This window comes from Sebastes fasciatus, chromosome 16, assembly GCF_043250625.1.
Source record: "Sebastes fasciatus isolate fSebFas1 chromosome 16, fSebFas1.pri, whole genome shotgun sequence".
NCBI classification, from domain to species: Eukaryota; Metazoa; Chordata; class Actinopteri; order Perciformes; family Sebastidae; genus Sebastes; species Sebastes fasciatus.
In genome coordinates, this window is record NC_133810.1 from 21,280,674 (window position 1) to 21,306,142 (window position 25,469).

At 40.3% G+C, this 25,469-nt stretch overlaps 2 protein-coding genes across 2 annotated transcripts; one reads left to right on the top strand and one right to left on the bottom strand.

Moving 5' to 3' along the window:
• Positions 1-8,319: 8,319 nt before the first annotated feature.
• LOC141753122 (uncharacterized) lies at positions 8,320-10,687 on the top strand. Its single transcript, XM_074611490.1, has 5 exons — positions 8,320-8,459; positions 9,433-9,591; positions 9,701-9,802; positions 10,056-10,247; positions 10,364-10,687. The coding sequence occupies exons 2-5, from the start codon at positions 9,433-9,435 to the stop codon at positions 10,544-10,546; spliced, it is 636 nt and encodes a 211-aa protein (XP_074467591.1). The 5' UTR covers positions 8,320-8,459; the 3' UTR covers positions 10,547-10,687.
• Positions 10,688-10,869: 182 nt separating this feature from the next.
• Positions 10,870-24,310, bottom strand: myo1ca (myosin Ic, paralog a). The gene is made up of 32 exons (XM_074611489.1): positions 23,914-24,310; positions 21,066-21,224; positions 20,860-20,975; positions 19,973-20,171; positions 19,657-19,737; positions 19,312-19,491; positions 19,113-19,211; positions 18,510-18,623; positions 18,343-18,414; positions 18,130-18,249; positions 17,954-18,036; positions 17,752-17,857; positions 17,564-17,644; positions 17,361-17,452; positions 17,166-17,260; positions 16,997-17,043; positions 16,775-16,855; positions 16,499-16,604; positions 15,386-15,503; positions 15,176-15,289; positions 14,933-15,009; positions 13,926-13,994; positions 13,345-13,429; positions 13,080-13,239; positions 12,861-12,944; positions 12,683-12,776; positions 12,526-12,581; positions 12,295-12,430; positions 11,753-11,823; positions 11,581-11,678; positions 11,385-11,484; positions 10,870-11,266 (listed from the first exon to the last, which is right to left on the bottom strand). The coding sequence occupies exons 1-32, from the start codon at positions 23,929-23,931 to the stop codon at positions 11,240-11,242; spliced, it is 3,138 nt and encodes a 1,045-aa protein (XP_074467590.1). The 5' UTR covers positions 23,932-24,310; the 3' UTR covers positions 10,870-11,239.
• Between the last annotated feature and the right edge of the window lie 1,159 nt (positions 24,311-25,469).

Consider the following 25,469-nt stretch of genomic DNA (forward strand, 5'->3'; position numbering starts at 1 on the left):
TATGGAGGTTAATCAAGGCTCTTGGAGTGAAATAGAGAACATCTCTAAATAATGTTATTTAGCTTTATTATACGGCTTTGTTGAATCCTCGATTCTGATTGGTCAATCCCAGCGTTTTAGGGTCTTTCATTTCTTTATAGTAGACCGTTGCTATGTATAACAGACCGTTTCTATGGACACAGCTCAGATGTCAGACTCTGGCAGACCGTTTTTGTGTCAAATTATTGATTTCTTAAGTAAGTAGCCATGTAATAAGCGGGATAATGTACAGTGAGTGGGTCATTGTTGTGAAATAAACCCCGACAGGGCGATGCGGCACCCCGACACAAATCGCCCTGTCGGGATTTATTTCACAATAATGACCGGTTCGCTGTACATCATCATCCCTTACTTATATGTTGGATTCCTGAAAGAAAAAATCTGCTTCCTGTTTTTAGTGAACAAAAATAATGCTTTGTGTTTGATACATAAATGTAATAGACATTAATTATGAAAAAAAAGTCAGGTGTATATGCATAATGTCTCAAAATGTCATAATGAACAATCACATTTTAAAAAACACTGTATAAAGCTGTAGGCTGAGGGGTCTTGGCGAGCAGTGAATTAGGCCGACCTCCTAAAACGCCCTCGCTCACCCTGTCTTTTATTAAAGTGATCCAAACTAAATAGAAAGCCTGGGGAGTTTATACCAGGTCAACGGTACGAGCCAGATGAAAAATGTGTTGTTGTCGCAACTACACTTTGTGCAGCTGTCTTTTGTTCTTCCACACATGAAAATGTCCCTGTTGTGCCCGTGCTTTCAAGCAAACAACTCGGTGCACTCTGTCAGACAGACAGGTGAGAAACAGCTTGTTCATCTCATGTATGCTGCATCTCTGTTGGCCTGACATGACCTCACATGTTATCACGGTCTATGATGATTCTGACTAAAAAATATATATATTTAGTTTGTATTATTTGATCCGTTCTAAGTTCTTCATTGGATTCCAAAAGGCTGCATTTATATACATGTTGCAACTTTGAAAAAAACCCCAACAACAACTTTTATTTAGGCACTTTAGATCTTCCATAACTGGGGAAGTTATATGGTATTTGTCCTAGACCTTAATCACTCGACACCCGTGATTGTTTGTATGCTTTTTAACGTGTACTCTGTTCAATATGATTTTCATATATTTTTTTACATTCACCTGTGTTTTTTCACTCATCTATAAAAGCAAATTGGTCAGTTCAGTGCGTTATTTTAAAAATAAACTGACTTCTGTGAACGGGTAAACACACCCAATGAAGACAGACAATGACGTAACGTATAATATGTTGTGTTAGGAATGAATTCTCTCCTAAATGTTTACTATATTTTCGATGCATTATTATTCTGCATTAGGATTTGTTTAAGGTTTATTGACTTTTAAAGACTAACAATTATTGCTTAATAGCCCTTTTATCATAGCAGCTATTTATTACTTGTCATAGTAGGAAAAGCCTTTGACATGCAACATGTGATTAAAATATACTTCATTTTCCAAGTCTCAAAAAGGGAAGGAAATACATAACAAAACTAAAAGGGATGCCTGAAACCACAAATGAATGAGACTGAAAATAGAGTAAATTGTGCGCGTCACAAGGGAAATTACTGTATGAGGGGAATATGGGAGGGGGTTATGAAAATGAGGGAAGCCCTTCTCCTTATGCATCCATTCCGCTTTTACTGACCATATCATTACAGTTCACGAAGAACTCAGCATTTTCTCTTTCTGAGAGGAAGTCAGCTTCAGGAACCGTGACTCGCCCACTGACCCACAGTTTATTATTTCATAGTTTCTATAAGTTATTTCCTCATGTAAAGTATATGTAAAGTGGCCTACTGTGTGCAATTTAGAAGTGTCTTTTTGTACATTTAATGACTAATAATGGCATCACATTATTTGTTTCAGAGACCTGAAACCAAATTAGTTACATACAACATCATAAGACAATTGAGTCACACAAAGCAGTCATCACACATACACGTACACACATGCACACTTTAACTCCCTCTGAGGAATAAATGTCTCAGATTGCAGTTTGTACTACCGTTCATTCTAATAGTGAGACGGATAGCACTAGAAACCATCTTTCCCCGGTTCAGAGTTGATACAACGAACCTTTAAAGCTAACCATCCTGTGAGCTGGTGTCATGGTTGTTCACTTTCAACTCAAATAAGGATGTTAAATATCTTGGCAACTCGGATTGCAAGGCCTTATATAAATGAAAGTATGCTGATGCCTTCTGGATGTCAGTGATGACCATCCGACTTTTTCATATAACAGTAATGAATCCAATGACAATGAGGTAAATGGCATCTGTGGACTAAGGGTAGTGGCAGAAGCGTGAGCATATAAAATATCTCCATAATCCAGTGTAGATAGTATAGTGGATTGTATAATGTTTTAATATAATATATTTTGATTGAAGGAGAAACAAGCTCAGTTATGGTATAATAATCCAATTTGAATTCTTTGTTTTTGAGTGGGTTTTGCAGGACAATCTCCTATCTAATTTAAAAATTGGTATCGATTAGATTTCCCATTGAGAGCATGGATCGGAATAGGAAGGTGTGTGTGTGCTCTTGTGAAATGCATACATGTTGTCTTTTTGGAGTTTGGAACAAGCTTTGAATTAATGAAATGGGTCTGGATGGCATCAAAAGCAGACTATCACCTGGAGAAGGCTTGGTTTGCAGTAGCATACAAGATGGTATCAACAGCATAAAAATTGACATTGCAATGTTCAGGTGGAAAATAATCAAATTGATCCTTGAGGGGCCACCTTTATCACCCATCTTTTGGCAACAACAGTCTGAACTGAAAACTATTACATAGCTGCTTTGCTTTCTTTTTTGCCCCGACAGTCTTTGCAAAAAGCCAGTATGTTTGTCTACTGTATGAATGAAAATATTTAAAGTGATTTAAGTGAATAAATTAGATTTAAAATAATAAAATACAAGAAAGCCCAATACATCTGGCATGATGTTCAAAAGAAACTTGTTTAAGCACTTCAACTATACATGATACTTTGGGGCAATACATTTTATTCACTAATTATAACTTAAACTAGAATACTGCATCAATGATAAGAGTATAAGGGGAAAAAGTCAAGGGATGTAGGTTAATTTAATGAATTGGGTCACAAATGTCTTGGGAGTCATATGTTAACTGCAATCTGAAAGTAATAAGCTGTATATCAGAGAGAACAATTTATAGTTTTATGTGACAGCGTGAGCTTTGAACCCTGCTGAACAGGGTTTTACGGTAACACTGACAACCTCTGGCCTCAGCTGTGTTAAAGTACAAAGACACCCTCAAGACTTTCCTGTTGCCTGCTGATATGCTAAAGTGAAACTGCCACACCACAAAGAGGTAAGTTGAAACCACCAGTTGTTTAGTGTTTCTAGTTAAGAGGAATTTTCAAGGATTTTATTCTGATTTTTTGTTATTTTGAAACTAATTACATAGGGCTGATCTCAGAGGAAATTTCACAAAAGATCTCATCTTTGCCCTGTTAGTTTGTCCTAGTCATACTGTAACTTTTCTTCAATTTCATTTTCTTTTTATATATCGTCAAATCATAACAGAAGTTATCTCAAGAGGCTTTATATATGTAGATATGTATATCTACCACCACAATGAGATATGTATATTTTGTCATACCTGTTAAATACAGAGAAATAACTCCCACTCTTTTTGTCACATAATCCTAATATAAACTCTTAGAATGACCTCATGTGGTGTCTAAAATGTAACTTTTTTTTAACTTAAAAAAGTGACTATGAGAAATGTGTCTGTCTTTAAATTGAACTGCTACCATTGAGTAAGCTTCCAATTTTAACTTTTACTGGTAGGTATTTATTAAGGTACGAACAATCCAACAATCCAAAAATGTTTTTAAAAAAACACTTTTAACAGAAGTCTTATTCTATAAAATGTTGCTGTTATAATGACTTTGTTTTATTCAGGCAGAAGGACAGCATTTAACAGCTACTGTGGTCATAAAAACTTATATCTGTATTTTCAAGATACTTTCATGTTTGATACGATATCTTCAACACTTTTTTTTTTTTTTTTACAAGTTCCATTTAGGCCTTCATTCTGTCAGTGTAAACTGGCCCATCTGATCCTATCAGTTGTGGCCAGTGACACTCTTCCATCTAATAAATTACATCCTTAGAGAATATACATGCCCTTTACTCTGGACAGGTTTGAATTAAAAATTGAGTGAAGTAAAAGACCAAAGCGTTCAATTGTTATCATTTAATGCAGTATTGTTAAAGAGGATCAGCAGTCCTGTATTTTGTTCTTACACCAGATAATAACCTGTACTGGTACTGTACACATTCTTCAACTATTTCTTTCAAGTTCACTGATCAATTAATAAAAGCTTTAATCATCTCAGTATTTTGTTCAATTTTCGATATGACAGAATATCCCCCCAGTTGTCATTCCGTTGAATGTTGGGTGACTTCCCATAATGTACACATTACATTTATCTCTGGTTGGGAATTTACCTCCAAAGAATTATCAAACTCTTGGTTTGACAGTTTTCTGGAAGAGAAAGCTATTCCCTTAGCCATGAGGAAAAGCAAAAAGATTTACTTTCAATAGCACTTTCAATGATATGACCAAGAATACTTTGAATGAACATGGCAGGATCAGACTAAATAATGCATAGAGATGTGACTGAAGGCCATATGGAAATCTAAAGTCAAATCTACAGAAAATAGCATGTAGAGGTTATGACTGTAATGACTCTAGAGTGGCAGACTAGAACCCAAAAGCACAAAACAGAAGCAATTAATGTAAAACAGGAAAGTTCAGCTTTACTTAGACCAAGGCACGAGGATCAAAACCAGGAGATCAGGTAAACAAATGCACACTAGACAAATCGGGCAGAGGAACAATGGATCCGGGCCGGTATATATAGAGAGAGGCAGATGAGGGAATGGTGCAGGTTGGGAAGTTCAGATGAAGTGAATGAGATGCTCATAGGGCAGGAAAAAGACAGAACAGATTAAGAAATAAACTAAAAGAGTTGGCAGTGGTCGTGACAATGACGAATGACAGTTTATTCTTCATTATTTCCCTAATAATGATGAATTTGCATAGCAGCAGTGATGCATCAACAGATTCCGGTATCAACCTCAGCTTTTGTTTGCCCCAGACCCAAAGAAACACATTCATTTTACATATGCAGGGCCGGCTTACGGCATAGCCCATATAGGCGGTCGCCGCCTAGGGCGCCACCTTCTGGGGGGGCGCTGGTCGTCCTCTTAAAAAAACCAACTAGTAATAATTTTACAATAATTATATAAACTGGAAAAACAAAGTTCGGAAACTTGTGTTTGGTCGATTATTTCTCTGTTGTTACAATGCTAATTGGCATTGTATTTTACATCGTTGGAAAGCCTGTTTATTTACCTTCGCAATGATGTCCAACTTGTAAGGATCATGCATTTGTGGGATGAGCAGCACAGCTGATTATGTGGGTAGGGCCCAAGAAAAATTTGCCAAAATGCTCCGTCAATGGTAAACAGTGTTGGTACTGACTCTTGTTTTGAGTTGTTTGGTGGATTGGATGATTGAACTCTCTATCAGTAACAAGGAACAAACAAGACATATTGGCTATTTTACACTTTATTCATTTAATACACGGTCATGAGCCTCAGTAGCGGTGGAAGATCCATACGCAGCCACAACAGCCTGGCACCTCCTCTTCATGCTGGTCACCAACCTGGTCACAAGTTGCTGTGGGATGGCGTTCCATTCCTCAACCAGGATTCATTGCAGGTCAGCCAACGAGGTTGTGTCGGTCACTCTAACAGCACGCCCAAGCTGATCCTACAAGTGTTGAATTGGGTTGAGGTCTGGACTCTTGGCAGGCCGTTCCATTCTCTCTACTCCCACATTGTGGAGGTAGTCTGTGATAACCCTGGCTCTGTGGGGGTGAGCGTTGTTTCTTGGAGGATGAAGTTAGGTGCCAGATTGTGGAGATATGGGATCGCCCCTGGCTGCAGAATCTCATCCCGATATCTCCCTGCATTGAGATGGCCTTCAATGATGACAAGCCTTGTTTTGCCAGTGAGGGAGATGCCGCCCCACACCATGACACTGCCCCCACCAAAAGCTGTTACTCGATCGGTTCAACAATCAGCATAGCGTTCTCCGCGTCGTCTCCATACTTTGACCCTGCCATCCAACTTTCGCAGACAGAACCTGGACTCATCACTGAACATGACATTCCCCCACATGTTCAGGTTCCATTGTCTGTGTTGTCGACACCAGCGCAAACGGGCCTGATGGTGAAGGGCAGTCATTGCAGGCTTCCTGGTAGCCTTATGAGAATACACTGTTTACCATTGGCAGAACATTTTGGCAAATTTTTCTTGGGCGCTCCCCACATATCAGCTGTGCTGCTCATCCCACAAATGCATGATCCTTACAAGTTGGACATCATTGCGAAGGTAAATAAACAGGCTTTCCAACGATGTAAAATACAATGCCAATTAGCATTGTAACAACAGAGAAATAATCGACCAAACACAAGTTTCCGAACTTTGTTTTTCCAGTATATATATATGTATATATGTATATACAGTATATATATTTATATATATATATACATATATATAAATATATATATATGTATATACAGTATATACATATATATATATACATATAAATAATATTTTTCCTCACTTTCTACATTGAGGTAATAAATTAACAAATAAAGAAATAAAGAAATAAATACACTTTTCACCCCGTAACTCTCTTTCGCATAGTTCTTCATCTGCCCAGCCGCATTTATTTATTAATAAAACACTACAATTGTAGTGAAACTGACTAAACACTTGTAAGCCAACAATATCAGGGACTAATTATTTATTTATATTATAATAAGCAGTTATTTCTGAAAACAAAAATCTTAATTTTTGCCTTAATACCCTTGTGATATCTGATGTGTTTTGCGGTTTATGGCGCTAGGGTAAGGGTTCTGGTGGGTCTGGGGGGCTCTAAATCCGAATTTTGCCTAGGGCACCAAAAGGGCTAGAGCCGGCCCTGTACATATGATACTAATAATATCATCATCATCATCATCATCATCATCATTATTATCATCTTTATTTGAAGAGAACTTGTTTTAACAAACAAGCTACAAAGTGCTTCACATAAGGCAGCACATTAAAAACCAACGTCCATAAAAGCAGATAGAAAAACCTATTTGTAAATAAAGATATTAAAACAAAGTGAGTTTTCAGCTCATAACATACAGGGAAGCCAGAATAAGGAGGCTAACACAAGTGGGATGTGGTAGAACAAAGATGCAAATGCAGACAGCAAAATACAGAGGAATAGAATGACCTGATATTTCCAAAAATAATAGTCACACAGATAGGGGCCTTTTTTGAGTGCTTGTTTTGTGAGATTCAGTTGAAACTGTGCCAGTCATTATTACTCATCTACATCATGAGACTCAAACATTCCCTTTAGATGCACAGTCATGACTAAGCTTCACTGCCTCTGAAAAAAAAGAGTACTAATTTCGCCACTAATTTCTTTAACGCATTAACGCAATCGATCGGGCTCGGTTTTCTTCCAAAAATGTTTTGTCTAGTGAAGATACTGGCATCATATGAAACTAGAAAAAATGAAGCCATACTAGCTTGTTGCGAAGGAGGTTAAATAACGCTTGCGCTAAACTTTGGCGAGGAAAAACTGGCATGGCCATTTTCAAAGGGGTCCCTTGACCTCTGACCTCAAGATATGTGAATGAAAATGGGTTCTCTGGGTACCCACGAGTCTCCCCTTTACAGATATGCCCACTTTATGATATCACATGCAGTTTTGGGCAAGTCATAGTCTAAATATATATATGTATATATATATATATATATATATATATATATATATATCAGCATGCAGAGCAATAAGAAAAGTGACATATAACTTTCCTTCCTTATCTGTTTCAGTGTGTGGGACATTTAAATTGAAATATCCTGGTAAAAAAGGTGATGCATCTTGAATACACAGCCACACTCTGTACTTAAAGCCACAAAGAAAGAAACTCTTAATTACATAAAAGCTCAAAATATTACTTTAAATAATAGGTATCATAGACATGAGCATGTAATCAGCGCTCCTGAAAACACTCATTCGCCACAAGCAAAAAAATACAAGATGATGCATTTTCTGTGTAGCTCACTTCCTCTCCTATTACCTACCTCACTTCTTTCAGCCTGAATCATATTGGTGACCACAAGATGCTGAAACAGAGAGAGAGAGTAAGAGAGAGCGAGAGGTAGACAGAGAGGAAAAAAAAGAAAAAACTCCAGAAACTCCAGAAACCGAAAGCAAAATGACAAATATATAAACAGAGCCTCACTACAGCATGAAAGCATCTTGCTCTTGTTCACTACTCCTCCAAGGTAAGCTCATCTTGAAAATATAGATCCTTTAGACATTAGTTTGATGGTTTGAGTATTTGTCTATATACATATATATTAATTTAGATTTTATTTTCTGGAATTATTTACTGTATCACAACGGCAAGCAACTGTAGAAACAGATGCACAGTGTGTTTATGGCAGTGTATATAAATGGAATAATTTGTAGGTAATATTTTGTATTTATTTCTTGGACACCATGACTGTCAAACTTCAAGTAAAGAGGCTTGTCAGACAGCTGCAGTGTTTCTGTATGCTTGATACCGTCTTAGTGTTCATTATCAGTTCTAATAACTTTTCTGTTGTTTATTTGTGTACAACTGAGTGAGCTTTTGTCATCAATGATTTGGTAGAGATCATTAGGAAACACTGTCATTGTTTCAGTGAATGAGAAGTAAGTTGACTCATGAAGAAGACTGTGTTGCTCCAACAACACCTGATGCAACTCAAAAAAAACAACCAGCTGCCAGCAGTGATGTGGTGTGCTCGCAGAAGTCTGTAATCTATAGTATGCTGATTAGGATTAAGGACGTTGCACAGATATTTTAGGGTGCAAGGCCACAAACTTAAACAGAGCAATAATGAGAAAATGCTTCCTTCACCACTGAAACCATTTAGAGGAATTAAGACATGTCTGTTTTCCATGCATATGCAACCAGACCAACTATAGTGTCACTGAATTACATAAAGAAAGCATGTGAGGATTCCGCATGGTGGAGGTTGGAGGATGTGGGGGTGGATTATCTTTCAAAAATATTAGTGGACTTCCTTTCGGACACTAACTATCGAAATTGACATTTAAGTTCCCATAAAGAGAATCAGCGTAGTTAACCGGAACGTTGTGGTTTGTGTCGGAAGTGATACTATGGGTCACCCTTTTTTTTTTTTTTTTTTACAGTGTTTTACACAGAAGTGCTGCATCTAACCCATATTTCTGGTCATGCCTCTGTTTCAGATGACTGTTTGGTGGCAGGCTCTCATCCTCCTTTGCTGCGTCCTGAACTGTGTGGAGTCCTCTTCTCCATCTCCAGTCCTTCAGAGGAATAAATACAACAACTCCTTTCGTCTCACAAGGTCCACCCGAACCCGTGTCCAGCAGCTGCAGAGGAAATATGTGAGTACTGCAAAACTACTCTCTGCTGACTGGCCAGCTTATTACTGTGAGCCAGTATCAGTTTCCCCTAACTGCAAATATTTAATGGTTACCATGTTTACTTTAATAGAAGGAGCAGCAGTTGGGGAATAAGCATTTTGAGGACAGAAACCGGCAGTTAAAGGACCTGCCATTGCTTTCTACAGATTTCGACAGCTGGCTGGAGCTGACGGTCAGTATCTTTTCTGCTTGATTGTTTCAAAACACAGAAAATCCCTGTCTGGTTATTTTGCATAACACTTTCTCAAAGTTTTTTGAGAATTTCTCCCACTGTTTTGAAACGAAACGACATCGTCTGAGTGTCTGCTCTTGCAGAATGTAAGACTTTGAGTGGCATTCCCCTTTACAACTGCAAGCACAGAGAGGGGGGGTTGTGCAACATTTTGATTATGTAATCATGTGGTTGTGTCTTGTTGCGCGTTCAGGACTGGGAACGACTGCACGCTGCTTTCTGGGACATGCAGGCCTATTGGAATATGCTGGAACGGAAGAGAAAACAGCTGGAGAGGGAGGAGAGAGAGCAGCTGGTGGCCCGGGCGGTCGGCACCACTTTACCTCAGAGCATCAGGCACATTCAGCTGGACCTGAGGGACCTGATGAGCCAAGTCAGCAGTCAGGTATCCACAGTGTTCTTACTGTAATCTTATCATTTCATCTTCTTTTTAGCCCACGCAAATACTTTGGAGGAAGTGACACCGAGGTCTGATAGAAATGGTTTTGCTTTCTTCTGCAGATGAGTTACATGAGGAACTCTTGGACGAAGCCAACCTCTCCTACACCGTTGAACCCACAAACCAGATCCAAAACAGAATGGGACAGCCGAGTGGAGGGTTACATCATTCTGAGGGATCTAGACCTTTACCTCACCAAGCTGGCAAGAGACTTCCTCCTACTGGCTTCGAAAACACACTTATGACTGAAAACAGAACACTGACAACACACACATGCACACAAACAGGCAAAACCAAGAAACGACTGAACTGAAAAGCAGCAGCTAAATTGGAATAATAGTTGTGATAACTTTAGTGTTTTATTGGTGTCTTTTTACATGATGTTTTACTGTATGTTTAAGGGCTTTCCTGGGTATTTCCCACAGTTTCTGTCTCACCTCTAACTGTAAGTTAGCAATAAGCTCCGAGAGAACACTTCCCAACATGCTGTTTTTCCCCCCAAGCCCTCAGTCTACTGGACTTTCCAAAGATATATTTGCTATTTATTGACATATTTATTAAGATGATATTTATTTCAAAGTGGTTTATTTTTATTTCTCTTACAATATAGAGATACAGTGTTTTACATTATTATATTTTTTATTTGATAGAGTGGAAATATATTTATGCATGACTGACAATAAAGAGATGAAGCATTTGAAACAGTGACGACTTCATGTTATGATTTTCTAAAAAAAAAAGATTCAGTCATTATTGCAACATTAAAGACATTCTCGTAATAATGATGATGCATATGAATGAATAAGGGAGCTTCCTTCTGTTGAGTGTGTTGTGTGTGCTTGTGGATTCATCCTGTCGGCTACAAACTAACACGTAACTTCTGAGTGGCAATCCTCCAGTTAGCTGAAAGGGTTACTGTTTGTCTGGTTTCTGTTTCTTCATGTGCTGTTGATCCGAGGGGCAATCTGCAAAGTGAAACCAGATTGAACGCAGTCATTTGGCGGAAAAGTTTTTAATATAAAAAGAAAAAAACGTTCGTCCCTGTAAGCTCCACACATGACATCAGAACAGCCACTGACTCACCACTAACAGATGTCCTCGCTTGCCTTTCGCCACCTTTAGCTCTGATCCCCTGACAAAATCAATGATTCCCTCCTTGCCTCGAGCCACAACAAACCTAATGCTGCGTGCCACACAAGAGGGAACAAATAAAAGACAGGATAGAGACATGTGTACTGTTGGGTTGACCACAAAAGAGAAGCAGTCAGAGAGGCCTCACCTGCCCGGGCTGATGTTGACGTAGTTGACCTTGCTGGCCATCATGGCTAGTTTTGTCACCAGCTCAATCACGTGGTTGCAGTGCAGCACCACGTCACCCTGCAGGAGACACAACTGGATTTAGAGTGGTTGTGCAATAGTAAAACAGTCATGACTACTGTGTCTTACTGTACCTTCTGCTTATTGTCCTCGTTGGGCATGTGCAGAACAAACATCCCATCACTGAGAGAGCTCACAGAGATTCCTGTGTAAAGAGGAAACCTGGCTTGGACTTATTGAACACAATCACAATGAATTATTCAGTAACGTTTTAGCCACATTCTTTAGTCAGTAAAAAGCCAAAAGCTTTCTGTCCACATCTCCTGATTTGGTTTCATTATAATTGCTCATTCTCTCAGTTAAAAGTATCTATTTTTTCTGCCAAAGGATGACAAGAGCATTGGACACAAACACTGCTTGGTGTTTTTAGCCTCCTTTGCAATAGGCTAGTATGACATGGTAGGTACCAATGGATTCCTTAGGTTTCATATGCTGCCAGTATCTTCACTCTAGCTTTAAAACTGAGTTGCATCAATGCATTATTATTGCGTTAACTTTAACAGCCCTAAATACAATATAAGAGAAATGGAAATGAGCTCAGCAGTGATCATGGATTCAAGGACATTGCTCAATACCTTAACATGATACATATCTCCACACCCTCTCCCCACCTCACCTCTCAGAGCGCTGTAGTCAATCTTCTGTTTGATCTTGGTCTTGTCCACCAGCACAGCAAAGGTGTTAGTGAGGAGCAGCTGCCGAGGACGAGGCTTGAAACCCCTCCTGTCATACTTCACGACTGAAACGCCGTACTGAGAAGCACAAGGAGACCCATTACTGTGAGGCGGCTGAAAATTGTACGTAGAAATTTAATATGATGGCATCGGATACAGAAGGTCCATCCCACCTGCACTTTGTCGTTGCCGAGGGTCTGGGCGACTTTGAGATTGATTTGCTCGCGTTCTATAAAAAGCAAAGGGAACGTCTCTGTAAATGTTCTTGCCTCTTCTGTATGGTGTTAGTTAGTACAGACAGCGGTAATCAATGCATGTATCAGTACGCACCCAGCCTGGAGTCCAAAAACAGCCTTCCAACACCTTGAGGGTAGCTGTCTTTCTGATCCTTGAAGATCTCACTGGCTACAACCTTCTGCATCATCTAAAGCAAAGAAAGAAAAATCAAGCCATATGAAAACAATTTTTTTTTTAAAAAAGCAAGTAAGGCCTTCTGAAGTAAGTGTACCTGCTTCTTCCATTCAGGCTGGACCCTTCTGCAATACGTCATGACCATGTTTCTCATGTGCATCCTCTGCAGGTGCTCAGAGGACTGTAGGGAACCATGGAATTGACAATGCAGAATTTGCATTAATAACTCTGCAGGTTTCTGCTTACTTCTACTACATATTCATTCTTTTATCTGTATGTAATGATGTGAGTCAGCAAAATGACCCTCTGCGTGTACCTCAACGAGGGAGGGAGGAGGTGTCGGCCAGCTTTTGTCCAAAACGCTCTTGGGCAGGTTGTTACGTAGATTCTTGAGGAAGGAGTAGCGTTGGTGATCCAGGAAATACTCATTCTCCGGGCAGTATTCCTCATGGCGGTAGATGAAACCTTTTATGAGCCTGAAAAAAAGAGACAGATACAAGGAAAGAAATTAACTGCACATGCAAAACGCAGTCGCGAAAATACATACAGAAACAACCAGTAACAAAGTATCAGTGAAGCACCTGCGTATTAACTCAGCAGCTTGTCGACGCCTCTTAGCCCTCCTGCGTGCTTTCATCCCTCGCCACCCAGACTGGATCGTAATCACTATACATACACATACATGCATATATTAACACCAAGAAAACTTTAATGCTCAGTCAAAGAGAACATCCCAAGGTTAGTATAGCATAGAAAGTCAGCAGATGTGTTGGAAAAGTGAGATTAAGTAAAATCTACATAAACAAACGCAAGCATATACACCCAAAAACATGAGCTGGAATGTGGACCAAACTTTGATGACCACCCAAAAGCATTTTTATACACATCCTATTAACAAAGCACATAGTCCCAATATGACAATAGAAGAAATCCAAAATCAACATTTGGATAAGTAAAAATGAAAGTAAAACCCCATCTGGAAAGTGACTCGCACTAAAGTTTGTTTGAAAGGCTAAATACTAAATGAAAATAATAAATAAACCTGATCACTTTTGTGAGTAGTTATGCATGTATTTATTTCAGTTTTAGGGACACAGTGAGACTGTTCCGTGAAGAAGAGATAGGAAACTGTGAGGGAGTCGACAGTGGGAGGCGCTCTGACCTGCGCGTCTGATGCGTTGGTACTTGGCTCTCTCCCTGTAGCCTCTCCATGACGTCTGCAGGGTCAGAGCTGGAACGCAACAAATAAAAGAGAGTAAAGGTGGATTAATGCCTTTCCATTGAGGTGTTGCTGTGGATGCTGACTCATAGTTCAGTGTAGGAGTTAGCCCACTGATTAGATATGTTGTGCATTAATCAGGCAATGTTATGTATTCATTATACATCCAAAGTAATAGAAATGTTTAAAGGAGCAATATGTAGTACAAACCGCTAGCGTTTAAAATAGGTAACAGCTAATGGGTAACAGCTAATGGGTAACAGCGTTACCCTCTGGTCAGCAGTAGCCGGAATCACTTCACCGGCTGTGTGTCTCAAATACGCGCTGCCTTGATAACCCAGCTGCACACGGACCACAGAGAGATGTGCCGAGGCTTTTCAGGTCAGGTAGAATCTAATATTAACGATATGTCTGTTGATCCAGTTGGTTTGCTTGCTTCCATAGCTGCAGAAGGCCGTACTTGCGTTCCAATTTGTTTCATTTGTGGCAACGGGGTGTTGAAATGGGCCGTGGACGGGATCACACAGATCCAAAACAAAAACAGACGTTCCGGACTGGAATAGAAATTTTCAAAGGAGAACATACTGGCTGTAGCATTGTTGTTGGAGAAGCCAGTATTTCAATTCAGCATTTTTACTCAATCTCTGATGACATATTATGGTCATTTTATCATTTATTGCAGTAAATATACTACATATTGGTCCTTTAAAATACGTTCATTGTGAAGGAGTGTGATGATTGCAGTGAGGAGATGGTTTGCTGTTTAATAGGTGTAAACATAATTACATGAACATCTCACAATACAACAATATCACAAACTATGACCTCAGACAGAGTTGAATCCTCACCTCTCTGACACCATAAACACGTTGCAAATGTACTTCACAATCTTCCTTTTTCATTTCCATTCATATACCCCAGTTTTTACAATCCTTACCACCGTTACTTACCTATCTCTGGCCTTTTTGCTTCTAGTGCATCCTCAGTATTGAAGAGAGTTTTGGGGAAACGGATGAAGATTTTTGACCTGCAGAAAGTGGACAAAGAAATTTGTGATCAACGCAACGGTAACATGCCAATTGAACACTTCAATCCCTTTAGTCTGGGTGGCCCCATAATCTGTTGTACCCACCGAGCTAGTCACGGACCACCGTTACCAAACTCTCCTCTCTCTCCCTCCAACAGTACATTACCTGCCCAGTTTGTACTCCTCTGGTTTGTAGCCTAGGTGGTTGACCAGTGTCGAGACCCCATCTGCCAGTCTGCCATGCCAATTGGGCCACGTCTCAGGACACAGGGGCTTATACCTGTGGCCATGTGTGCATAATTATAACATACTGTAGACAGTAAATCGAAAGAACAGTCACTGAGGCTGTAAGTCATTCAGAGAGAAGGTCAGGCACCTCTGCAGGAAGGCTTCAAAGCGACGTCGATAGGCAAAGCCAGCTCTCCTGACCCTCAGATTTTCCATCAGGCCCAGGTACTTCACCTGGTGTCGGACCAGAACTTCATCAAACCTTCCTGCAGGGAGAGTTTGCATTTACTGGTGACAATAAAACACTCATGGCAAATCTTACGGCACCATAACTATACCATATACTGTATGTAGTATATATAAACTATACATTATATTACATACGGTAAGTTCTCAAGAATTGACTGAGGCCTTTTTGTTTACCTCAAATAAAGAAACAACCAGGCCTTCATTTATTTCATATTTATTATTAGAGACTTGCCTTTATTTCAAATTGTCTTTGTTTTACATATGCTTTTTTTATATTTTGGTGATAAACACTCTTGTTTTCTGATCCCTTATGTTCATTTGTTGTTGATGCATAAACACTTCCTCAATCTCTTTCACATTAAAATGTAGTATTTTTTTTGTGGTGTTTTGTTATTGTCATCTATAGTGGTTGTTTGCATAAAAACACACAATTCAAATGATTATCATTACATATTTAAAATAGGGTGTGTCCCCTCAGGTTTAGTAGCGCCACGCTGTTTAGCGCTTTTTTTTCTCTCCACTATGGCTCCAGTCCAAAACAAATTGAAACATGGTACTGCGTGCTTATGCGTCATTGTGCATGCGTAACTGTGGGGAAGCCTCAATACAGAGGAATCGATAGTCACGGAGGCATGAGATACCAAGAAATCTGACAACTAGGAACCGGTTCTCACTTCCGATTCTATAGCCGATTTTACCCACCACTGCCAACAACTTACCCGCATTTGGCGGTTGGCGGGTGCTAATTTCAGACCCTGCTCAGGGGCGTAGTTTATTCCATTTCCCTGTGAGGCTTTTATTGTGAAATATCTGCAGGAATTGTTTAGTTTTAATAACAGCATTAACCCCTGAGAAAGAATCAATCAAAATGAATTAAACAGTGAGTGAGAACATTTCCATTAAAAGGAGAGTCCAGTGTCTCGTGACTTTGATTTTAATTTACCATGTAAGACATGATAGCACAGTTAACATTATTAAAAAAACAGCTTTTATTTGAGAATAAAAAGTGTACCTGGCTGCTTGGCATCATTAGGTTTGATACAGCGCACGTAGGATGGCTCTTTAGATCTGAGGATCTCCATAAGTTTCGTCAGGCTGTTTTTAAACTGAGTGGCCGCCTAAGGGACAAAAAAAAAGAAAACATGAGACTATGGGGAAATTCTCTGTATATTTGTGTGTATTTATTTGGGTTTTTGAAAGAGATCATAGGTTTCTTTATTATCATTTTCTATAAACCACAGAATTACTTGGGAAAAAAAAGATGAGAGACAGAGAGTGTAATTTTCACCATCTCTGGGCGTTTCTGGTCAATCACTTCCTCTCTGCGGAAGCAGCGACTCAGGATCTGGTTATCTGACTGGCACATGACCTAAGCACAGACCAAACCACACAACCACATGTCAACACGTCACGCCCCTCCTCTTCCTCTTCACTCAAGCCATGGCAAGAGACACAAGGGTTTTTAAAGGCTGCGGTAAGACTCTACCTTATCCATTTTCATTATTCTCACCTCTTTCAGGTTCCTGTTCAGCGAATCATTGTTCTTGTCCAGGAAACCTGAATGAGATAAACAATAACACCGCAGCTCGTCATTAAGGAATCGCCGGGTTGTGGGTCGTACTTTGAAATAAGTGTGGAATGAATGCATGAAGAAAATTAAGTGATAAATTACAGCTTACCATTGACATTGTAGTTTACCTCTCCAGCATAGTGCAGCAGCCTGAACTCCTCCCTACTCATTACCCTGCGAGTTTTTCCATTTGCCAACTTGTGACTGAAAGACATACACACATACGGAAATGTTTAAACATACATAAGTCGGCTGATATAAGAAGCTGTGTCAAACAATATATCTAATATAAGACAATGCTTACGTGACAAAATGGGGATGGCCGCCCAGTGTGTCTTCCAACTTTTCTAAAAAGGAGACGTCGCCGGTCTCTCCAGGTCTTAGACACTCCTCATCCTGAAAAAATACAGTCACACTTTACACACTTTAAATGTACCTATAGTGACAGAGGGTAAAACAACACCATCTACAAAGACAAACATATAAACTGGGAGTTTTCATGCGCACCAGAATGGAGATGATGCCTTTGTGCTTCTCCTCGATCAAGTCACAAATGATCTTGTTGTCGAAGTATTTCACCGTCTCCCACTGACATTAGAGGGCGGGAGAACAATGTTGTGTTAGCATGGAAATAGAAATGTTCATAAATATATCAAACTTATTTGTTTTGAGTACCCAACCAACAATGGACTCACTGCAATTCCCTCTGTCTCATACTCCTCCTGCTCAGATTTCAGGGTGAGCTCAATAAACAGCTGCTGGAGCTTCTCATTGCAATAGTTGATGCAGAACTGCTCAAAACTGTAGGGAGAAATATAAGGGAACTTAGGCCAAATGGATGCTAGAGTTAGGTTCAAAAGCTAAGACGTGAGAAAAATGGAAATATATAACTCATACCTATTGTGCTGTAGGACCTCAAAGCCATAGATGTCTAGAAGCCCTATAACCGAGCAGCCCTTACCGCTGTGGTAGATTTCCTCCTGCATAACGTACAATGTAATCAATAGTAAAACACACCAACAGACCCACAACATGATGATGGAATTGCCACTGTTGTTTTTGAGTTACTGCACCTTCAGAGCCACTGACTGATTGATCTTCTCCACCAACCAAGTGAAGGTCCGACCATACACGGCCTTGGCTAAGGCATCACGGGCAGACACTGCCTGCTCAAAATTCAGTGGGCTGATCATCTGTAATGCAAGCACGGCACAAAATTATAAAATTACACGATATACACAACAAACACGTGAAAACACGAGAAACAAGGACACAAAGGCCGTCACCTCCTCTCCTTTGGCAGTGAGTTTCTTGTGAGTGAGTGCCTCCCCGAGGGCTGAACCATCGACACCCAGCAGCTGGAAAACAACAACACATCTGCTCTCAGCTATGCCTTTTCGCAAGTGTTTTAGCATATTTCAACATCCAATAATACCAGTGGGACTGTTCTGACCTTCGCGAGATTTGTTATCTGAGTCTCAGTGGTGATATAAGTTTCTCCTTCCTCCCCTTCCCCAAACTGAGTGTTTCCCAGATGGAGAACGCTGGCGATGATATTCAGCAATTTCTGAGGTCAGACACAGGAAAGTCAGTTAACAACAACCTCACAGATGTACTGTCTGTTTTTAAATGAATGTCTGGACAGTCACCAGAAGAACCAGAGAAATTGTACTTTATAATGAAAAAGTATTTTTCAAAATAACCCTTGTATTTACATGGTCACCACAAATGCTTGAGGGAGCAAGTTGATGTAAACAATGCAGGATTCAAAACTTTCAAAAAGCCTTTGCAAATGTTTTATGAAGTAAAAAAAAGCTGGTATAAACTTGTAACAATACATTTGGATTCATGTAGAGTTGTCCAGAATGTGTTTATGATGATAAGACATATGATGTTTGGCCATCATGGTGGAAAATAATATTCCCAGTGTAATGCAAATTATAAGGACATTGCTGGTATTGGATCCATTCCTATGACTCTACCTTTTAAAGTGTTCTACTTTAATGTGGTAAACCAGAGAACATGAGTGAATGTCACGGCTGTGATTGCTGCTCACCTGCACTTCTTCCTCGGTGAAGCCAATAACAGACAGGGCCTTCATCACAACTTTCCAATTATTCTTGTCACTGACGGAGCTGAGTCTGGGACAGTTGCCCTGAGCAAGACAATTAAATATTACACCACAACTTACGGTACAATTGTATTGACCTCAGTTTGAAAACAAGTAAGTCATCAGACTTCTAAACCACACACACCTTGACCAGATAGTGGTAGTTCTGAGCGTTTCTTTCCAGGTCCAGTGCGGTAAGCAGGTCGTCGTCCCCTCCATCCAGAAGCTGATAGAAGATGTGGAAGTTCCTCTCACCGTGGTTCTGGTGCACCACACGTGACTTCTCCAGCAGGTAGTCCAGGATGTGACCGCCCACTGGTGCCCCCTAGGAGGAGTTACAGAAAATCAGTGACTGTTAAAAGCAGGTTTAAATGTTTGAGCTTCTATCAATGACATAACTAAACTAAACTAACTGCTGTTATCAGTACGGCGTAAGCACATACTATATGATGTCTATAAAGAGTGTGAAAGCAAAGGAGGGATTGTTTACCTTAAAGTCAAACTGGATATCCATGTATTTTCCAAAGCGGCTGGAGTTATCATTCCTAAGTGTTTTGGCGTTGCCAAAAGCCTGCGCAAAGCAAAAAAAGCCAGGAAATTAGAAGGAGGAAGTGTAATTAAGAGCAACAATAGAATAACAAAATCAAACAATCAGGAAAAAGCATTAGGAAGTATTTACAAATAACAAATGTGCAAAGGTCATTTAGATTTCTCAGATCAGACAGATAAAAGACCATATATTGTGTAAGACAAATAAGTCTAAATTCACCTTGCTTTTAACTGTGATAGTGTTACAGTTTAAATACCTCCAGAACAGGGTTAGACTGCAGCAGGCGGTCACCAAGGGTAGCCATGTGATCACTAGTAGGGCATGTGACGGCGTAGTACAGGAGGATCTTCTTGGACGCCTCTGTTTTACCTGCTCCACTCTCACCAGATATCAGAATGCACTGGTCCTTCCTTTCGGTCCGCATGGCCCGGTAAGTGTTGTCTGACAAGGCGTAGCTGAGGGGAAAAAAACAGCTTCAACCACAGATCCACATAAGGTTGAAACATAAAGTCAAGCAAACACTTGTACACTTCAGTCAAATGAATGCAGATGAATACAGAGGTATAACTGTAAAGTCAGTTGTTTACATGCTTGTTATTATCAAATGTACTGTATTTGTAAACATACAAAATTTCCCTACAAATCTAAAAATCCATAAACCTGGTAAAACATTTTTTGTGATTAAATATTTTATTTCATGAACGATTTATAAATTATATGAGGCAAAATCAATATACCAAGTTTTTTATATATATATATACTGTATATATATACAGTATATATATATATATATATATTATTATTTTTATGTTAATTATAGTAAGGTATGTATAGCTGAAACAATAAGCAGATTAATTAATCAGACCCCGCCTAAAGTTGCAGCCCTAAAGTTATGCACCATTATACAGTATATTTATTGAGCTATAGAAAGCCTGTGTGGAGGTTTCAGTATTAAAGCATATACAACACACACATACCCAAAATATTATTGAATGTCTCATGCATTCCTCAATAAATCCTGTTTGATCACAGTTAATCAATTTAGTATTCTACTGTTCTCAGCATGCCATGTGATTTTGAGCTGGGCAGTTGACAGTGGAGGAGTTTGATAAATAAATGTCTGAGGAGCATCAAGTGACTCACATGTGAGGCGATATCTCGTAGAAGCTGACCCCTCTGTAGCGCTCCATCTGCGGCTTGGAGTAAATCTCCAGCTCTTTGTAAGGGTTCACTGACACCAACACTGAGCCAATGTACGTCTGCGGCAAAATATTAGAACACATTATAAATATGTTTCACCACGCCGACTGAAATATTTTGCAACATGTGAAGAAAGTTGGCTTTATTACATAGATGAGGTTTTCCCCGAAGCGTCTCCGTAGGTTCTCTATGAAGGCTGCCTCACTGTTGTAGTTTTCCAGCAAGACAAAGTCCTGCACCCCGACCCTGTCCCGGGCGGTCAGGGCGCTCTCCATCACCAGGCGCACTCTTCCTTCAATATCCACCTCCTACAGGAAGAGAGAAAAGGGGCAACATTACAGAGAGGTGCAGAAATGAAGCACACAGTTCAGCTGCAAGAGACAAGGTTTTTACAAATAACCTCAAATAGATGCAATTTCCCTCTGTCTACCACCAGGAGGCACAACAGGCCTAATCCCATTTCATCTGATGCATGATACATTCACCCAGTTATGAAATAATTAACATCTGGCGCTCAATATTACAATCATTGCCACATAATTATATTACAAAATAGAATCCATGTATGAAACGAGACAAAAACATCTTCAAAATATCAGGGCAAATGTCTCAAGACTTACTGACCACATCTCCATAACAACACTGTAAAAACACAAAGTAAGAACAGCTCCACCAGGCCTTGCCAAGATTAAACAATGAAGACATTTAAGGAATCCAAAGGATAAACAGACAGGATAGACTCCTTTATTATGCGATAGGGAGATAGTGTATTATGATTTATGTACAGTACACACAGCTTTATATCGCCAGACGGAATTTAACCGATGCCACGAGGAAAGTGTGTGTACATGTCAACCCCACTGTGACAGCAAACAGTTGGCAGAGTGAAATTCTCAGATATGCCCTAAGGTAAGATATTACACACACCACGTGCAGACTCACATAGATGCAAAGAGATAAAACTGTCAGCAGTCAATACTTACTGATGATAAATATACAGATGCACAATTCAGTGTGTAATCAATGCACTACACCTCAGCCAAACCAGCTGCACTCTATCTCCAGTATCAAAGATACGTTTATGAGAGAAGCCCTGCTGTTTTTCTTTACACATTCATAAAAAACAAAACAAGCAGAAAGGGGAACAAAGGGGCTACACTTCCACAGGACTTCTGTTTTACTTGAATGCAAGGGCCTCTCAAGGGTCTCATTTGGCTGGTTAACGCCGGTAAAAGGTCATTATCTCTGACCGCTGGATGCAGGAAAATCCTTAAAAAAACAAGAGGACAACAGTGGAAGATAGCCAAGATGTGAGAGCAAAGGAAAGTCACTGGTCATTTCCACTGCAGCCCCTCCTCTCTGCTTCACCTTTGAGTATTGTTCTCCCACTCCTGCAGGTGGGCTTGGTTCCTACTGATAGTAATTACAGCTCGCAGTCAGATTTTCCAAAGGATACAACGAAGGAATGTCAGGGTCAGGTTCAGGGCAGGCGCTCAGAGGATGCCACTAAATGTTTCTATGTTGTGTGTCAGCAGCTGTGTATGCAACACTTAGGATACTTGTTTTTGCATGTATGGTGAACAAGACATTTGCATTCATGACACCTGAGAGGCAAAAGTGGAATAACTAGTGCAGACCAAAAAATATCCTTACACAGCTTTAGGTGTGGGGGATGCCATGAAGGTGCTGTTGTATACTCCTAACTTGTTTTAGTTTAACTTTTATCAGTGCATGTGGTTGCATCTTATCACATATAATGCCACATAGCTCATAGTGGGCTTGCACATTATTATGAAACTTGAAAAACACCTCCATGTGTTCGGCATGCACGTCAACCTTTCACGGTAGATGATGCTGGCCAGCTCTATCTGGCTCTGAACTGTAACAGACTTCTTTGGCATGAATCTTTCATTCCATCTACCTCAGATCTCGTACCTTTTATGTTCGTCTGTGATGTTATTAAGACGTACAGTAGCTGCTGTGCTGGTAGTGTCTGTGCAGAGTCCACCTTTCAAATGTCCGAGACATCCAAATTTGTGTAATAATCTTGTTGTGCTCACTTGGTTGTCTTTTTTTATATGACTCAAGAACACAGCAAACATTGTTTTCAACGTTCAATCTCTCAGCAGTCATGAGTTACATTTTTTTTATTTTTATCCCATTGGTTTTATCACCAAAACACGTGGAACAAATTCTATTTTAATGATGAGAAGCCTCATCCATAACATTTCTGCCTCTACTGCTGGGGTAGAGGAAATCTTAAAGGATGTGAAAATCCGTTTTTATGGAGACACTGTGGCTGAGATACCTTCAGGGCTACAGGTCTGGGGTGGAGATATAACCAGAATACAGTGTAATCCTTGCAGCTTTGTTGTCAGTGAACTGACCTGGGGCTCGGTTGTTAGTTTTACAGCAGTGAGATCTAACTGGCAGGCTCACAGCACCGATTGAGTGCTTCATGGGGGGATTTGACTCTGAGTACCAGGGAGCTTCAGTGAAATCCGCAGGTTTGTAGGTGCAGTAGCAGTGACAACCAGTGAGGAGACTTAACCCAACAGTGGGACTTGGCTCCAGGCCCCATGACTAAGCTCCATTGGGCCGACTACATTCGGATTGTCTTCCTTATAAGGCATGCCCCACCACTCTGTCCCAGGGCGAGCTGCTCTGGTACTGCAGCTGGCTCCCAACCACTGATGTGCCAGTAATGGATATGGTGGAAAAATACCAAGTTTCTCCTGTTTGGGCTGCTTGGGTGAAAGCTTAAACAAAACCAAAATACACAGTGACTCATACAAGTGCAAAAAAAAGAAAAAATCTCTAAGTGACTCTTTGTTCTGTTTTGCTTCCCCCCTTCATGAGTGAGACAGTGAATTGGTGGATCGGATCTTGTGCTTCGCTGTGTAACCACAGATAATGCACACACACAAAATCCAGTCAGTGTGTGCAGCACTTAACATGAAAACACAACAAAGAGCATCATGGTAGTCAGGATCTTACCCTGCCTTGGTACCTCATCCTGTCCTGTTGTTGTTGGAATAATGCTGAATTGGTGGGTCCCCCCAGGCTGGCGCTCCTCCTCCCGTGTCAGACAGACTCTTCAAGTGTAACTTCTCATCCACCTTTGCCCATGGGCGACAGAATTCGGTAACTTTTCTTCTTCTCTCTCCACCACGTCAGTTACTTTCTCACTTTCTCTCAGCTTTCGTCTATTTCTCTGCGTCTTTCCTCCTCTTCGTCTGGCTCCCCTGTGAGGACAAAGCATACGCACTCAGGCCAAAACACAAACAGCCCCTTCTTGTTTATACCTTCAATTCATCTTCCCTTTGACAGGTCGAGTAAATGTCCGCCTTTCTGTGAGTCCCTCTCCTTCCCTCTAAACTCTACTGCATGAAACAAGGGCAGGAACTCCACTCACACGTCACACCACTGGATTAAAAAAAAAAGTAAGCTGTTGGGAAGAGCCAGAAAGCCGAGAGGGTTTGGAAAAATTTGCTAAGAGCCCCAAACTACAAACATGTAATCACTGTGCAGCTATATAAAAAGGGGAAGAAAACAGAAATCCCATGATGAGATCTCAGTACATTCTTTCTTTCCTTCCCTCCCTGTTTAAGTTTGCTCCCTCCCTTTTCTCCCACAAGCTGAGACAGATTCACATGGGATGTGAGTTATGGAAGTGTTTCACCAGCAAGACCGCCTGTCTCCTCGTGGCTGTCTTCCACTGTTGATGAAATAACTTTCACCATCATCATAATATCCCTCTGCAGAGTCTGTTAGTAATATGATATTAGTCTGAGTTGTCATATTCCTCAATTTGTTGGTTTTCCAGGCAACATTCATAATGAAACATCATAATAATTTTACATAAAATGTGCGCTGACCATCAGATTCCTCACTTCTTGCGTTCCCTCCCGCTCTAGGCATTTTTGGGGAGTGCAGTCAAGGCCACATCTCGTCTCTGTGAGAGAACAGCACCCTCCTCTGGTTTCCCTCCCCTTTATGTTTGCCCTTACCCCATTTTCCCTCGCTCTGTCTCCACGCCTCTCTCTCTTTCCTTTGCCAGCATCATCAAATAACCAACGCTGAGGAATCTGAATAATGTTACCCAGATGGAGAGAGCCTCTCTGTCTTTTTTCAATCTCTGGTCGTCTCAATAGTTCTTAAAGCACGGAGGAAATAATCTCCGTGCTGCTCCCTCCCCACCACTCACTATATATGGAGTGTACACAACTAGTGGAGAATTAATACTACCGCGTTCATTAAACTATTTAGAAGATCTTGTGCCAATTGGTATAACTCAAAACCTGATTTTGGTGCTTTGCCTCTTTTACTATAAATGGTAAGCAGTCGTGCCAAGTCTACCCAAGTCAAGTCAAGTCAAGTCAATTATATATCACAAATTTGCCTCAGGGGGCTTTCACCTTATGTTCCCTCACTTGAATTTTTCCCATGAGTGTACTCGATTACCTCATTGCATTCCTCCACAATTGTATGAGCTCTATTTGCACCAGCATCACCTCAAATAATCAGTCACTGCAAGTCAATTTTGTATAGAG

Excerpts from the sequence above, each read along its gene's own strand:
- myo1ca (XM_074611489.1), bottom strand. Across the intron at positions 18,415-18,509 it reads AGATAACAAATCTCGCGAAG|CTGCTGGGTGTCGATGGTTC; the intron begins GTCAGAACAGTC and ends GTTGTTTTCCAG. Across the intron at positions 17,858-17,953 it reads GAGGTCCTACAGCACAATAG|TTTTGAGCAGTTCTGCATCA; the intron begins GTATGAGTTATA and ends TTCTCCCTACAG.
- LOC141753122 (XM_074611490.1), top strand. The coding sequence starts at position 9,433 with ATGACTGTTTGGTGGCAGGCTCTCATCCTCCTTTGCTGCGTCCTGAAC. Across the intron at positions 9,803-10,055 it reads ACAGCTGGCTGGAGCTGACG|GACTGGGAACGACTGCACGC; the intron begins GTCAGTATCTTT and ends TTGCGCGTTCAG. Across the intron at positions 10,248-10,363 it reads TGAGCCAAGTCAGCAGTCAG|ATGAGTTACATGAGGAACTC; the intron begins GTATCCACAGTG and ends TTTCTTCTGCAG.